We start from the raw sequence: 16,338 nt of genomic DNA on the forward strand, positions 1-16,338 counted from the left end.
AATAACAACAATATTCAGAAACCTTACTCCAGGTTCACAATCATCTTTGAAAATATGAAAATGTGACTACATATCTGGGAGGGGTCAGACTTTGCCATTTTATCTTTATGCTTGTTATTTTTACAGCCGAAGACTTGAGGAAACAAGATTATGCCCTGCCATCTAGCACAGTGCATTCACCACCCACTGAGGTAAGAACTCAGATCTTCACAGACTGAAATGCAAAACTTCACAATGGGCTGCCAGTTATCCTTGATCCAGTGAAATTTTCTTTCTGATGGGGATTGTTTTCCTTTTTGGCTAGACATTTGTGCTTAAGCTGATCATGCTTTAAGTCACAAATCCTCTTAATTTATCACTACTTTTGTTTCTGACTGTAGCAGGTATTAAGTGAGTTTGGCAAAGGAGAAAATCATCAAGATAAAACCCAAGCCAATAGGGGTTAAATAATTTGCCTAAGGTCACATGGATAGTGATTGACAAATCTTGAATGAAAATGCAGAGCTTTAGACTCTAAAGTTAGTAGCCTGGTATAGATAAAGCAAGTGGTGTTATCCATGGTCTCATTTTGTAGAGTAAGAAACTGACCTACAGAAGAGGCCCACATAGCCACATGGCTAGTAAGTGGTAGAATCCAACCCCCCCACTTACAAGTCCAGACCTTTTCTTCTAGGCTGTTCCATTTCTCATACCAAGAGCAGAAGCAGTGAGGTTCTATAGAATTAAAGGGACTAGGTTTGAATCTTAGATTTGACTTTTACTACCTTACCTGTGAGATATTAGTCAAATTATTTAACCTTTGTTAAATTTTCAAATTTTCAAAATGAGGGGCCTAATCCCTTCCAGCCCCTCTAGGGGCTGGTTACCCTGACAAATGTTGAGATTTTAAAATATAAAAACCCTTACATTTTGTCGCTTTGGAGTTAGAGAATATGTCTTAATGCTTACTTGGTCACCACTTTTCCTGGTTCCAGTTTCCTTAACTCTACAGTTAAGGAATTCGATGTAGAAGATTCCTTTCAATTTTATATCTGTGATTCTATGGATTACTCAGTCCAGTTCTCTTGTTTGATGAAAGTATCTATGGACTTACTTCCTTTTGCTTTGTCTCTAGTCAACATTTTGATCTATAATTGGGTTTTTAAGTGATTATAATCTTAGAAAGCAATGTCCTGTGCTAAGGACTTTCACTTCTGATCACAACTCACTATTAATGCAAAAACTAGTATTGTGTATTTGGATTGTAAATTAGTCTTTTATGATTTTGGTTTTTGTTAATTTTTTTCCTGGATCCTGATCTCTCAGCCTTAGTTAATAGCAACGAGCTTCAGAAATTGCCAGCTGACTGTATACTATGAGTTAGATTATATAATGTGAAAAGGAACCAATGGCATTTTAGTCACAGAGATCTGAGTATTGAGGAAAGTGTGTTGGTAAAAAAAAAAAAAAAAAAAAAGGGCAGTCATATTATGGTTGAATAAGCCCTCCCCTTTATATTGTCAAGTAAATTATACCCTGTCATTTTGGGGAGGGCATATTTTGCTTTTAAATAACTCCCAGAATTTATCCCATCTTTGGTTTGAACACTGGATGGCTGTTGGCATCTCTGGGAAGAGCGCTTGGAATGTGGATATTCAGCAAGTCCTGAAATCCATAAATTTTCCTCTTGTTGCCTCACAGAGTGTGAAATCCCTCTTAAAAAGCTGCCCCAGGAAGCCATCTCTGTGCCTTCTGGGACTGGCTCTTTAACAGCATTTGGTAGCAATCAGAGGCACAGGAGAGCAGCAAGCAAAGGCAGATTTTGGTTATTACTGGAGACAGTTTGATTTGCAGACACTTCAGAGGTTGAATATATCCACAGAGCCCGCAGATGGAAGAGAAGAGATCCTGAAAATTCACTCTGAAGATGCTTGTCATTTTGCAACCCATTAGACTAAAGTGGTCAGTTTAAAGTGGCTCCAGTTAATAGACCTGACATGAATTGCTTGTCTTCTATGTCAAATGAATTTTGCTTTATAAGAAAAATATATTATTTCAGTTGAGCTAAAAATGCCTTATTCATAAAGAGTGGAAAAAATAAGAGAAAGGTAGCAAGACGGTACAGTGGATAGAATGTCAGATCTGAGTTCAGATCTTACCTCAGATACTAGCTATATGATCTTGGGCAAGCAGCCACTTGACCTCATAAAGCTTCAGTTTTCTGTAAAATAAGAATGATAATAGCATCTATTTCATAGGGTTGTTGTGAGGATCAAGTGATTTTACATATATATATATATTTGTGTGTGTGTATATATATGTATATATACATACACAATATGTATATGTATATATACATATAAATTAAGATTTAGCTATAATATATAATTATGTATAATCTTATACACATATAGTGCTTTGTAAACCTTAAAGCACTATATAAATGCTAATTATTATTACTGCTATTTTCATTCATATTCAACTCTTTGTTACCTCATTTAGAGTTATCTTGGGAAAAATAATGGAATGGTTTGCCATTTCCTTCTCCAGTTCATTATACAGGAAAGGAAACTGAGGCAAACTAGGTTAAGTGACTTGCCTAGGGTCATACTAGGTATACAGCAGTAAGTGTCTGAGACCAGAATTCTAGAAGATGAGTCTTTCTCATTCTAGGACCAACACTCTACTTAGTGTCACTTGGCTGCCCTTGATATTACTTCTACTACTAGTACTACTATTGTTATGCGTGCTTTTTAAAAATAAAGACACAGTCAGGGATCTTTTAATATATTTCCAAAGTTCAGGTCATTTGGAACATAGAAAATTAGAATTTAGATCTGGGGAAGGGGACTTTAGACACTATTTAGTTTGACCTTCTTACTTTAAAGATGAGAAAAGTAAATCTGTTGTCTTAATGGAAAGAAACTGGACCTGTGAAATCAAAGATTCATGGATTAGAGAACTGTATAGGACCTCAGAATTTTTAAAATCCACATCTTCCCACTTTTTTTTTTTAGATATAAAGAAACTCAGTTCACATCTCATTTCTGATGCTTATATGAATATCTATGGGCAAATCACTTAAAATCTTTGACTCCCAATTTCCTTAATCTGAAAAAAAATAAGGGGGCGGAGAAGGTGGCCTCTTGGGCCACTTTAAACTCCTCATTTATGACCATAGATATCATATTAGTTAAGAGAATTTAAATGGCTGACCTAAGGTTTCATGGTCAATTCAATAATAGAGTCAACTGTTCTCTCTGTTTTGGAAATAGCATCCTATCTATTGCTTAGTTCTGATACTGGTCAAGAATACTTTTGCTTCTACAGATCATTTTTCATCTTCATTTTCCAACTGACCTGCTTTTTTTTTAAAGGATGACAAAGCAGGAGGGTATTCCTTTTTTCTTTTATTTCCTATTTTATAAGCAAGATTAGTCTTCATTTTGAGCATAGTTAGCTATTACTTGAATATGGCAAAAGTACAGATATCACACTCTGCTGGAAGTGAGATCCTCAATCCTTTCTTCTCCTGAAAATTTGTGTAAGTCTTCATCACTTGTTATCACTTTCCTTCTCATCTCATTAGTGACTTCTCATCTGTTAGTGCATTGACAATTAAATCCAACTTGCTTTTCCTAACCATGCTAGTCTTTTAGCTATTTTGTCTTGCCAACTTCCTTCTCTTTCTCCAGCCCTCCTCCAAATTCTGAAGTTTTCTTGAATTTCCCCTTGACAAATTCAATCTTTGAACATCTTTATTATTCCCAAATCCTTTAAAATTCATTTCATAATTCCTTGTCTTTCCTGAAACTGGGAAGGGAATATGTTATATGATTAATAAATGTTTATTTGATTTCTATCCTCCCAAAAGAATGTAGCTTAAATTCTCTATAAATTTCTCAAGTTTTAAGTAACATTCACCTGTGCTATCCTATTAATTATTCTCCCTTTATACTGGTCAAGAGGAGACCTGAAAACTGGAAGACTGTAATCCTTTGTATATCCTGAATGCTTCTGTAGCAAGAAGAGGGACACATACATACATTTAGGCAGTCCATCATGCTAACGGTCACTTTAACATAAAAAGGAAGGACACAATTATATGCCAGGTACCTTGAGACAAGAAAATTTATCAATCATTTGGTAATGGGAGAGCTGTGAGTGAAAGGAATCAGGGCAAATTTTGCATAGGAAGTAATCTTAGTAAGCAACTTTCAAATATTATTTCATTATATCCTTACATCAACCCTTGTACCTAGGTGCTGTAGGAAACTTAATTGAATAGTTAAGTAACTTGGTCAGGGTCATACGGCTATTAAGTGTCTAAGGCTATATTTGAACTCAGGTCTTCCTGACTCCAAGGCCAGCTCTCTATTTATTGCATGGATACTTACTCCATGATCTTGGAGAAGTCACTTAAACTTTCTAGACCTCAATTTCCTAATCTGTAAAATGAAAGGCTGGACTCTGATCTCTGAAATCACTTTCAGCTCTACTCTTTTTTTTAAAACCATCAAATATAAAGCTTTTATTTTATAGATGAGGAATTGAAGGTATGACATGTTTAAGTAACTTGCCCAGCATTATAAAAGTAGAAAGTTCTGAGTCAGAATTTGAGCACTGGCATTTTTGACTTGAAGTTTAGTTGCCCATTTAGTAACATGTGAAAGAAGAAGAAAAAGAAGAAGAAGAAGAAGAAGAGAAGGAGGAGGAGGAAGAGGAGGAGGAGGAACTGGTGCAGCTCTATCTTTTCAATATTTATAATCCTTAATACGTGATTATCAACAAGTAAAGACCAGACTCCTAACTCAGGGCTCTACATTGCCTCTTAAATTTAATACATTTAACATGAAATTTCAAACAAGAGCTTATTCATATTACACATGGACAATGGAAAAAATTTTTTTTGAATAATTGTATTTGGAAGACTGGGGCAGCTAAGTGGAACAGTGGATAGAGAGTACTGGGCTTAGAGTCAGGAATACTTTTTTCCTGAGTTCAAATCTAACCTTAGATACTTTCTAGCTGTATGGGCTTAGAGTCAGGAATACTTTTTTCCTGAGTTCAAATCTAACCTTAGATACTTTCTAGCTGTATGGCCTTAGGCAAGCTACTTACACCTCAGTTTCCTCATCTGTAAAATGAGCTAGAATTGGAAATGGCAAATCACTCCAGTATCTTTGCCAGGAAAACACCAAATGGAGTCACAGTCAAATGTAATTGAACAACAACAAATCTAGAAGACTATATAAGGCCCACCTTCTTGGTCTTTTGGTAGTCTTTTTTTTTCTTTTTCTCTCTACCTTTTCCATTATTAATTTTCACATATTCTCATGCCTTCAAATCATCTTCTACCCTATTGGCTCTAGGACAAAATTCAAACTTCTCAGACTGGCATTTAAGATGCTCCACAGTCTGGTTTCCACCTACCTAGCCAGACTACTTCCTATCACTCTCCCTCAAACATTCTGTGCTTTAGTCAATCTGTGTTACTAACCCCTCTCCAAACTCAACATCCCGTCTCCTTCCTCCTTGGATCCTCACAGAACATTCCTTATGCTTGAAGTGGGATCCTTCCTCACCTGTCTCTGAAAATCGTAATCTTTAAAGAAGGCTGATTCCAGGTGCTAATTCCTATGCAAAATTCCTTCCAATCCCAGCTCTCTCATTACCAAATTTTTAATATCTTTTCTTGTCTCAAATTACTTTGTGTTTCTTCCCTATGAGCACACCATATCTCCTTTCCCCTATAATTAAATATTTATCATCTCCAGGCTAGTACACAGTGTAAGTTCTTAAAAAATACTCATTAAATTGAATGGATCAGCATTGCTACTATAATATCATCTTACAATGTACAGTGGTCTTTGAACCTCAAGTTCATGTCAATTGAGGATGAGTCAAAGGAAGTAGAGGTTTTTGGTCTGGAAAAGAATACATATGATAACAGTCTTCAAGGACTTAAAGGGCTGTCATATGGAAGAGATGCAACATTTGTTGTGTTTTGTTCCAGAGGACAGAATTAGAAGTAATGAGTAGAGCTTACAAACAAATCAATTTAGTTTTGATGAGGAAGTTCTTCCTGTCACTAAAAGGGTTCAAAAGTGTAATGTTCTACCTGGATAGGGAGTGATCGCTTGGAGGTCTTCAGGAAGAGAGTAGATGATCACTTTTCTTTTTTTCCCAGTAGTATTTTATTTTCCTAAATACATGTAATGATAGTTTTCAACATTTTTTTGGTAAAACTTGTGGTTTCCAAAATTTTTTCCCTCCTTCTCTTACTTCCCTTTTCTCCAAGACAGAAAGCAATCTGATAGAAGTTAAATATGTGTAATTCTCTTAAAATATATTTCCATATTTGTTATGTTGTACAAGAAAAAGATCAAAAGGGAAAAATACAAGGAAAAATTTAAGCAAACAAAAACAACAAAAGGTGAAAATATTATGCTTAGATCCACAGTTCTCTCTCTGGAAGCAGAAGACGTTTTCCATCCCAAGTTTATTGGAATTTCCTTGAATTACCTCATTATGGAAAAGAGGCAAGTCCATCACAGTTGATCTGGATAACTACTTTTCACTTATGTTTTGTATTTGGGTTGAATCAGAAGCCACTGAGGTGCCTATTAACTCTTAAATCCTGTGATGCTTTATTTTTCACAGATTTTCTTGGTATCACTGAAAGCAGTGACAAGTGAGTGTCGACCTCTGCATTCATTTCTAAGAAAGCCTCTCTTTTTGCACTGTTTGGCAACAATATTTTAAAAGCACAGTGAGAGAGCTAGAAGCAATGTCTGTCTATCACATCTAAAATGTCTATCACATTTTACAGGTGGTAAAACTGAGGACTCTGGAGGCTTAGGAATTTGCTTAAGGTCAAATCAGTAGAAAGTATTTAAGTGGGCTTTGATCTCAGATGTTCTGACTGTAGGGCCAAGCTTTTTTCTACTGGATTTCTTTCTAGGAAAACAATTTTTCTATCTTAAGAAGTTCAGATTTGTAGGTGCTTGGCTTGAGACAGAATGGTCACCCAGAAGAGAGGATTCAATTCGACAAATGGCCTACTGTATACATGCATGCACTCTTTTTTCCCTCCATAGTCATAGACACATAGTAAACACTTAATCGTTGTTTATTGAATTGAATTGAATTTTAATATAAACACACAGGCAAAGCACACATAGTAGGATGAAGATTCAAGGAGGAACAAAATCACTTAGAACTTAAAGAAAAAAAAAAACCTCCATGAAGGAAGATGCAACTGACCTAAACATCCGAGGAAGAAGGACATTTATCTATGCATCCCATGTGGTCCTAGAACCATGACTTTTATGTTTGTTGAGTTAAATTATTCTCACCAGCTGAATTTTAAGTTCTTATATTTTAGCGTGGTAACTAACATTTCTGATATTTACCGTATGAAATGTGCTAAATAATATGCATGAGAGACATCAGGGGTGGTGAAGAGAGAGTCAGCCTTTGAGGCAGCAGTACCTGTCTGGAGTATGAAGTCCTGTTTCAGATATATACTAGCTGATTGATTCTGGGCAAATCAATTTACCTCAAATTGCCCAAGGTAACTCTCTAAATCTATAAAGTTGGGATGAAGTTCTGATTTTCATTGATGCAGGGAATTTTCTTTTATTCAGAAGATGCCTCTATCAATGAGGCTACAGAGCCAGTCCTATCTAGTCCCCCACATTAAATAAAAAATAACTGAATTCCCTTGGCCACAGAGGTAAATTCTATCTTTTTTTTTCCTCACCACAGGAGCAATGAACAATACACAGGTGCCACTGGCAATACCCCTTCAATTGGGTTGATAGTATCTGTGGACTGATTTGAATAATAATCTCTGCTTGTAGATGGTTTGGAAACATTTATTATAGGTACTTAAAGTCATGGAATTTTGAAATTGTCAAGGATCTTTGAGATCCTCCAGGCTATATATACTCTCATTTCCTAAATGTGATCACTGAAGCACAGAGACCCTAAGCGACCTCTCCAAGGTGGCACAGCTAATAACTGGGGTTCTGGAGCTCAAGCCCAGCCCTCCTGATTCACAGCTCATTCTTTCCGTTACCTCATGGTGTTTTATTAAGGAACATCAGGGTAAATAAGAGTTGGATAGCTCATACAGGTCCTGCATTTTTTTTTCTTCCAAACTAATAAAGGGATGTCATGATTCTAAAGAATGTTGTTCTGTGCAAGGCGAGTGTTTGTTCTGCTTTGGAGTCTGATTCTATTAGAGTACTTCAATCAGTAAGCAGTTACTTAGTCCCTACTATGTATCTGGTACTGTGATACAGAGACAAAAATGAAACATGCCCTGTCCTTAAGGAGCATATTATAGTCTATTGGGAAAACATATACTTTCCCAATACAAAATCCCATACAAAATATAAACAGAATTTTTTTTTTGGGGGGGAGAGATGCTGGGGAAATGAAAAAGGACATTCAAGGAAAATGGAGTAGGGGGAAAGAAAAGGTCAAGGCTAATTTACTTTGCATTTATCTTTTTATATTTTAATGTGCTGGTTTATGTATGGTTTATCTGATAGAATGTAAGCATATTGAGGGCAGGACTTATTTAATTATTTTCTTTGTATCCTAACCAGCTAGTATAGTGTTTGGCATATGATAGGTTCATAATACATTTTTAGTGATTCATTGTTACCATATACATATGATATGACTCATGGAATCACAAGATACATTTAGCAGATGAGTTAAAAGAAAATAAATCTGCCAGCTTAACACTAATTTAAAGAAAATACATTTGATTTCTAGAGGCAGGGAGATCTTTTCTCCTGTCTAATACAGATTCTTAAATTATTTGGGGTTATGGACCCTTTGTCAATCTGGTAAAACCTTCTCAGAGTAGAATTTTTCTTTTTAAATTGCAATAGGAGAAAATGCTAAGTTTTAGATAGAGGTCAGTGAAAATCAATAGATAATTTCTTCTCATTCACGTTCACTGACTTCCTGAAATCAGTCCACAGGCCCCTTTGAGCCAGCTAGGTGGTATATTATATGGGATTTGGAGGCATCGAGACCTGTATTTTTTTATATTTTCTATAGTTTTCAATATTTAATTTTAAAAGATTTTGATTTTTTTTCTCCTTCATCCCTCCCTCTTCTTCCCCCCTGCACCAAACAAACATATATAGATTATAAAGTATAATCATATTAAACATAAATGAAAGAAGAATCGGAACAAAAGGGAAAAACCACAAGAAAGAAAAATGGAAAACTGTATGCTATGATCTGCATTTAGACTTGATAGTTAATTAAGGGACCCCAGGTTAAAGAGGTCTTGATTTAATGCAATATTTCCTCCTTTCATGAATCTCCTCCCTGGAATTATCTTGAAGAATTTTAGTAACAAGGAATTCACTACCTCTTAAGGCAATCTAGTTAATTTTCTAATAGCCATATTTGTTTGGGAAGTTCTTCCTTCTACTGTGAAGAGAAAAATTACTTTCCTCTGACTTACACCTAATTAGCTTTAGTTCTGCTCTCCAGGAGGCAAGTTTAGCAAATCTAGTCCATTTTTTGTTTTAACATGGAAGCTTTTCCAGGTCCCCTTGTATTGTTAATGACTCCCATTTATTTTATTTTCAGTATTTTGTAGTTGTTTTCTGTGTCCATGTTGTTTCTCCCCAATGGAGTATAAGCTTCTTGAGGGGCCATTTCATTGTTAGCAAAATGCCCAGACATGAAGTAGGTACCTTATATTAATTGAGTGGAAGTCACTTTGAAAGTACTAGTAAAATTTCTCAAAAGTTTCCCTTTCAGGGCAGCTGGGTGGTACAAATTTAAAGTCAGGAGGACCTGAGTTCAAATCCAGCCTTAGACACTTAACACTTCCTGGCTGTGTGACCCTGGGCAAGTCACTTAACCCCAATTGCCTCAATTAAAAAAATAAATAAAAATACAAATAAAAAAGTTTCCCCTTCTCCAGGCTAAATGATATATATATCCAGATACAGTGGAGCCAAGATAACAGTGATATGAATCGTGGAATTTGGTTCTCTTGCTAAGATTCATGACAATGAATTAGAGAGGCTATTTTGGGTCAGACTTTTGCATCAGCAGTGAGTCATCTGGTTTTTCTTTTCCCCTTTCAGATTAGTGACTCAGATAGAGCCAACAGTAAGTAGAAAATGTCATGCTTCTAGCATTGTCCAGACATCTTTGTGAAAGGAATTGGCAAAAGGGAGTTGATTTCTGACTATAAAACCAGGCACTGAAATTAGCATCTTTTAGGTCCCTTTTAATGGTGGAAGAATTATCATTGTTTATCTGAAGGAGAAGAGGGAGTCCACATTTTGATCCCTAAGAAGCAGCCCTGTAGATTCTTGAAGACTTGTTTGAGCAGATGAAATATATCCCTACATTTCCTCTTCTGGACCATCATTGGCTTCAGAATGTTGGAGTGGCTGAACTGAATGGGATAGGGGTGAAGAGGAGAGAGATGGGGACTAAGAAGCCCCTTAAGAAGCTCCAGGATTATGGAAGTTAAGCAAGTCAACATCAGTTTTAGTTCTTTGTAACTCACTTACATCAAATTCATTGGGAAGGAAGGCACTTTATAGTGAAACAGTGTGGTACACAGTGGAAAGAAGATTTGGAGGACCTGGGTTCAGATCTTGACTTTGCTGTGTGCATTTGGACAAATCATTACCTCTTAGAACCTCATCTTGTCATACATTAAATGAGGGAATTGCACTAGACAGCCTAAATATTATTTTCTCTATTTGTCTTTCTTTCTCTCTCCTTTTACCCTCTCCATCTATAAAAGTGTTTTGGTTCTGGCCACTCCCTCCCCCAATCTAGGATTCCATTTTTCTTTATTAAAAGCAAACCAAAAACAACAACAACAACAACAGCAACAATAACAACAAACAGCTTTTGTTTTAGAGCCAACATCTCAAGTTATAAATAGTATTAATAACTATGTTTAGATTCTATTTCAAACACCAGCAGTCACTGCCTTCTTGTCCTATGTCACCTTTGACTCATGAAGATAAATGTTTAGCTGTTGTCTATTCTCAATGCTAGTGTCCTGTTGCTTTTATAAATAAATGCAACATGTTACAGATTATACAGAAAAATTCACTTATATTGGCTTTCAGCATATCCCATTCCAATGAAAGGAACCCAGACTGTTCCAGTATTTAGTCAGACAATATTTTTCATGCATGGCAATTTCCCATTTAACAGATTCTCTTCTTGGTATGAGTTTGTTTCACTGAATTTCTTATGTTCTATGAGTAAAATTTTATTTCCCTCCTTGCATCATAGTTATAAAGTATGAGATGTGTTTTCATTCCACACCTAATTCCATGGGCTTTTCTAGATATTAGATCTCTGTTTGAACTTTACAATCTGCTAAGCAAGACATGTAATAAATGTTTGATGATGATTTATAATGTCTGCAGTATTTGATTAACTTCAAAGAGTTCTTTAAACCTTAAGAGAGTTACCAAGTCAAGGCTGTCCTTCACTAGTGGATACCAATGATTTTAACTTGGGGACAAAATTCTGTCTTTAGGACCTCAACTTAATAATGGTGGCTCCCCGGTGTCTCTGGCATAGATATTGAATAAGATGTAAGATGTATCACCTTGTTATATGTAAAATGGGGGAATTGGACTAGACCAAAATCTTATTTAATTCAGATTTAATTTTTCTGTCTTTATAGGATCATCTCATTGAAGTTGATTTGGAAAAAAGAGGGACAGGGAGCTTAGGGTTTGCCCTAACAGGTGGCAGAAATGGCCACTCATTTCTGATCAAAGCAATTTCCCCTGGAAGCATTGCTGATCTTGATGGAAGACTTCAGGCTGGTGACATTTTACTGAAGGTAGGAGATTTATCTTACATAATTTTTCAAATTATTGTCCGTTGCAAAGGTCTTTCTACTATGTTAATAGGACCATGTAATATCTGTGTATATAATGAATGTATAATATCCGTGTGATTTGTGTCACACTAATTTAAGAACAGCTAGGCAGCTAGGTGATGCAGTAGATGGAGTTCTAAGTCTGAAGTAAGGCTTCCTGAGTTCAAATCCGGTCTTAGATATTTATTAGTTATGTAACACTGGACAAATCACTTAACCCTGTTAGCCTTAGTTCTTCCACTGTAAAATGAGCTGAAGAAGGAAATGGCAAACCTAGTATCTTTGCCAAGAAAACTGTAAATGGGGTCACAACTCTTTATTATTTGGACATGAATTGAAACAACTCAACAACAAAAATTTAAGAATATAAGCTTTTGGAGAGCCAAGACTATGGCATGTATCTTCTATCTGAAATCTAGTATGATAAGAGATTCTAAGCATTGGTGAGTGGACAAATTTCAGTGATTAATTTGAAGTTAATTTAAACTACCATCCAAATTAAAGTAATGTTAATTATCTTTAATTAAAAGTATAAATATATTTATCTATTTATCTACTGTGCAATGCTTTGTGGGAGGAAGAGGGTGTTTTGTAAGAATTCATCACTCCAAAGTTTGAATTCCAAAGAATTTATTGATTTGGCATAATATAGTTTGAGGCCCAAATATTAAGAGCTTCTACATTCTCTTTGGACTCAAGTAATGTCTTAGTGTTAAATTGGACACTTAGTATATTGACTTCCTAGTGACCTGGAAGACTAAGATCATTCTATATGAAAATCAGTTGAAACAAGTGGGAGTATTTAGCTGGGAAAAGAGAAGACTCAATGGTGTGTCATGATCACTGTCCTCAAGAATTTGAGAGGTTGACAAATGAAAGATTAACATTGCTCTACATGGCCCCTGAAAGCAAAAGTAGAAGTAATTAATGTAAGGAAGTTTCTGGAATAGATTTAGGCTTAATGTATGGGGAAAAATACCTAATAGATCTGTAAATTGGAATGAATTGCTTCAGGAAGTTTTCATACCTCACTAAGGTTTTCAAGTGAAGGTTGGATAAACCATTTGCCTCTTGTATTGTAGAACAGAGATGTCAGCCACCCCTGGTATGAATGTGGGGAATGTGGCAAAAAAAAATTGGATTAAAATATAAATGGGAAATATTTAACAAAATAAATAAAAATACAATAGAAAATATTAATATGTGCTTTTTAAAATTAGCATGCAGCTGTGAAGATCCTTATCTATAACTTAGTGGGGCCCCCTTTTCTATATTGCTTCAGAGGAAATTCTTGTTCAAACCACCAAAAGGCTACTGATGCCTCTTAGAGCTCTTCCAGAGTCACTAGAGTTTGAAGTCTATTAAACAATAGCCACTAGATAAAGAAGAAAAGGAGAAAAAACACATCTTTACCTGTAGCTCAGCTTTTAAAAAGCAGTTTTATTTTGAAGAGAGAGCTTTTGGATTTCGATTGAATGCTTTGTTTTGATTACAGTCTAATAGCAAGGTAGCCAGGCTGGAAAAAACCTGTGAAATTGTAATTCAGAGGCAAGAATACTGAATGACAACTAAAGCAAAGATTTAGCTATGTTATTTAACTAAGATGAAAACTTGATGGGGGTATTTTCTCTTCAATAACAAGATGGATAGAAAATAAATTGTATATTCTATCTAAAGGCATTTGTAGACAGAGTTAATGTTACAATATATGTACTAAAATTATTTAAGGTAACACTTTCCTTTTTCTGTATGTATTTAATCAGGTGAATGACAAATCAGTATTGGGTCAAACACACAGGGCAGTTATTGACCTCATCCGTCAGACTCAGGGAACTGTCAGGCTGACTGTCTGTCGAAGCACTGAAGTGAATTCATCTCATTCAAGCCATGGATACAACACGATGTTTTCACGCAGAAAAGATGCAACACTGCCCGGTAGGTCATAATGCAATGCTTTGATCCCTTTGGATCTTTTCTCTTCTGGGACCCTGCTCCATCAATCAGTCTCTATTTATCTCATGTGACTTCAATCTCTCTCTCTCTCTCTCTCTCCAGGTTTCTTCCCCTTAGCCTGAAAACATGCTCATTTCTCCTGTCTCCTAAAAAAACAAAACAAACAAACAAACAAAAAAAACCCAACCCAATTCAACATCCCTCTGACCCTGTCATTTCCTCAAGCCATCATCAATCTCTTCTCTCTTCATGGTTGTAAAGTAGAAGGATTCTGAAAGAGACACTGCTCAGATTCTTCATCAACTTTAAACAAGAGAAAGAGCAATTTTAATAATTCCATAACCACATGTTATACCATGTCTTATTGAGTATGATCACCTGAAATCTTTGGTGAATCAATATTCTTAAGATATTCTAGGTCAGGGATTCTTAGCTAGACTCCATAAAATTATTTTATATTTTAAAAATATTTTGATAAGTATTTCAGAATATTGAAATTCTGAATTTCCTTTGCAAATTCCTTTGCAAAAGTACATGTGCTATTTCACCCATTTAAAAGTATGTTTCTGAGAAGGGGCTCATATAAACAAAAAGTCCATGGCACAAAAGGTTAAGAAGCCCTGCTCTAGAAATTGGATGAGGATGAAAATAATGATATAAGATAACATTTATAAAATACTTTACATTTTGCAAAGTTACCTTATTTGATTCTCATTTTATTCCTGTGAAATAAGTGCTAATATTATTCTTGATTTATACAGATAAGTAAACTACAATCAGGAAAGATTAAGTGACTTTCAAGGATCACACATCTATCAGGTAGAATTCAAACTCAGATTTTTCCAATTCCAATCTAACACTATCCATAATTAAAGAGGGGAAAAGAATGAATTTGGAGAGAGGTGTTTAATAGCAATTACCAAACTTGAGATCTATTGTGACAATTATTAGCACAATTCTTGTGCCATGTGCAGACTATTAAATCAAGCATATGAATTATTGGGGAGTATTCCTAGTTCAGTATAAACAAACAAATCTTTTTTAATGTAAAAATATTTACTTACTTTAAAACTTTTAAATAATCTTCAAAACATAAGATATATAATCATTCCTGAAAAGAGCTTGACAATGAATCATGAATCAATTACTGTCCTAGGCACAGCAGGTCTGCCATATGATTACTTTCTTGGCTGATCAAAAAAAGAGGAAAAAAAACAGGACAGAGAGAAGAAACTATGTCCTGACCTGCCAGAAGAGAAGAAGGGACTGAAAGAAAGAAGAGACCCCGAACCCCCCTCTGCTTTTAGGCTTATAGAGAAGGGGCAGAAAACATGAAAGCAAAGACAGAGTCAAACCTTTGCTTTCCTACACAGCCAGAAGGAAAAGAGAGAAGCATGGGTGTAGCTCCTTTTCCTCCTCCTCCTCCTCCTCTTTGTCTTCATCCTCTTCCTTTTCCTTCTCCTTTTTCTCTTCCTCTTCTTTTTCTCCCTTATCCTCTTTTTCTTCCTCCTCATTCTCTTCCTGTTCCCCTTCCTCCCCTTCCTGTTCTCCTGCACTTTGGACCCCTTCTCTTCTTTCTCCTCCTTCTCTTTGTCCTTCTCGTCTTCCTTGTCCCCTTCTTTTCTTCTTTTCATTTTCTTCCTTCCCTACATCCTCCTTCTCCTCTTCTTTGTCTTCCTCCTCTTTGTCCCCCTTCTCCTTTTCTTCTTTCTCTTCATTCTTCTGCAATTCTTCCTTTCATTCTTTCTCATCCTCCCCTACATACTTCCTCCTCCTCTTTGTCCCCTTGTCTCCTTCTTCTTCCTCTTCCCTTCTCCTCTTCCTTCTTCTCTTTGTCCTCCTCTTTGTTCCTCCCCTCTTCCTACTCTTCTTCCTCTTCCTCCTTTTCCCTCTTTCTCTTCATCCTTGTCCTATTCTTCCTCATCTTTTTCCTCTTCTGCTTCCTCTTCCTCCTCTCCTTTCTCTTCTCCTCTTCTTTTTTCCACTTCCTCTTCATATTTTCTTCTTCCTCCTCTTTTTCCTTCTTATCTTCTTCCTCTTCTTTTTCTTCCTCTTCCTCTCCTTTTTTTCCTCCTCCTTTTTCAACTTCCTCTTCATTCTCCTGTTCTTCCTCCTGCCCTTCTTCTCTTCCTCCTCCTCCTTTTTCCATTTCCTCTTTATTATTCTATTGCTTCTCCTCTTCCTTTTCCTCTTCCTCTTTCTTCTTCTTCCTTCATCATTCCCTGGGTCACATAGCTATCAAGTGTCAAGCTCAGTCAATGGGAGAGAAACCAAAGGAGAGAAGGAAGGACAATATATACCAGAAGACCTGGATCTTGAAAATTCATTTACTACTATGGTTAAATCAAGTTAAACATTCCTCGGCATGTTCCTTCTAGCCAGGATCCAGGTCTCCTACTTAGCATCTCTGAAAGAGAGAAGTTATCTCATTTTCCACATTCAAAGCTCTGTCAGCTTGGAAGGTCTAAACAGGTAGTGTTCTATTTACAAGTGCAGAG

At 36.0% G+C, this 16,338-nt stretch overlaps 1 protein-coding gene across 1 annotated transcript in view; it reads left to right on the forward strand.

The window, feature by feature from the left end:
* The window catches only part of FRMPD2 (FERM and PDZ domain containing 2), a 298,804-nt gene that overhangs the window by 217,191 nt on the left and 65,275 nt on the right, over positions 1-16,338 (forward strand). Inside the window, 3 exon segments of the mRNA XM_074296140.1 lie at positions 127-191; positions 11,687-11,848; positions 13,651-13,822. Of these exon segments, the coding sequence (XP_074152241.1) occupies positions 127-191; positions 11,687-11,848; positions 13,651-13,822 (399 nt within the window).

This window comes from Sminthopsis crassicaudata, chromosome 2 (genome assembly GCF_048593235.1).
Source record: "Sminthopsis crassicaudata isolate SCR6 chromosome 2, ASM4859323v1, whole genome shotgun sequence".
NCBI classification, from domain to species: Eukaryota; Metazoa; Chordata; class Mammalia; order Dasyuromorphia; family Dasyuridae; genus Sminthopsis; species Sminthopsis crassicaudata.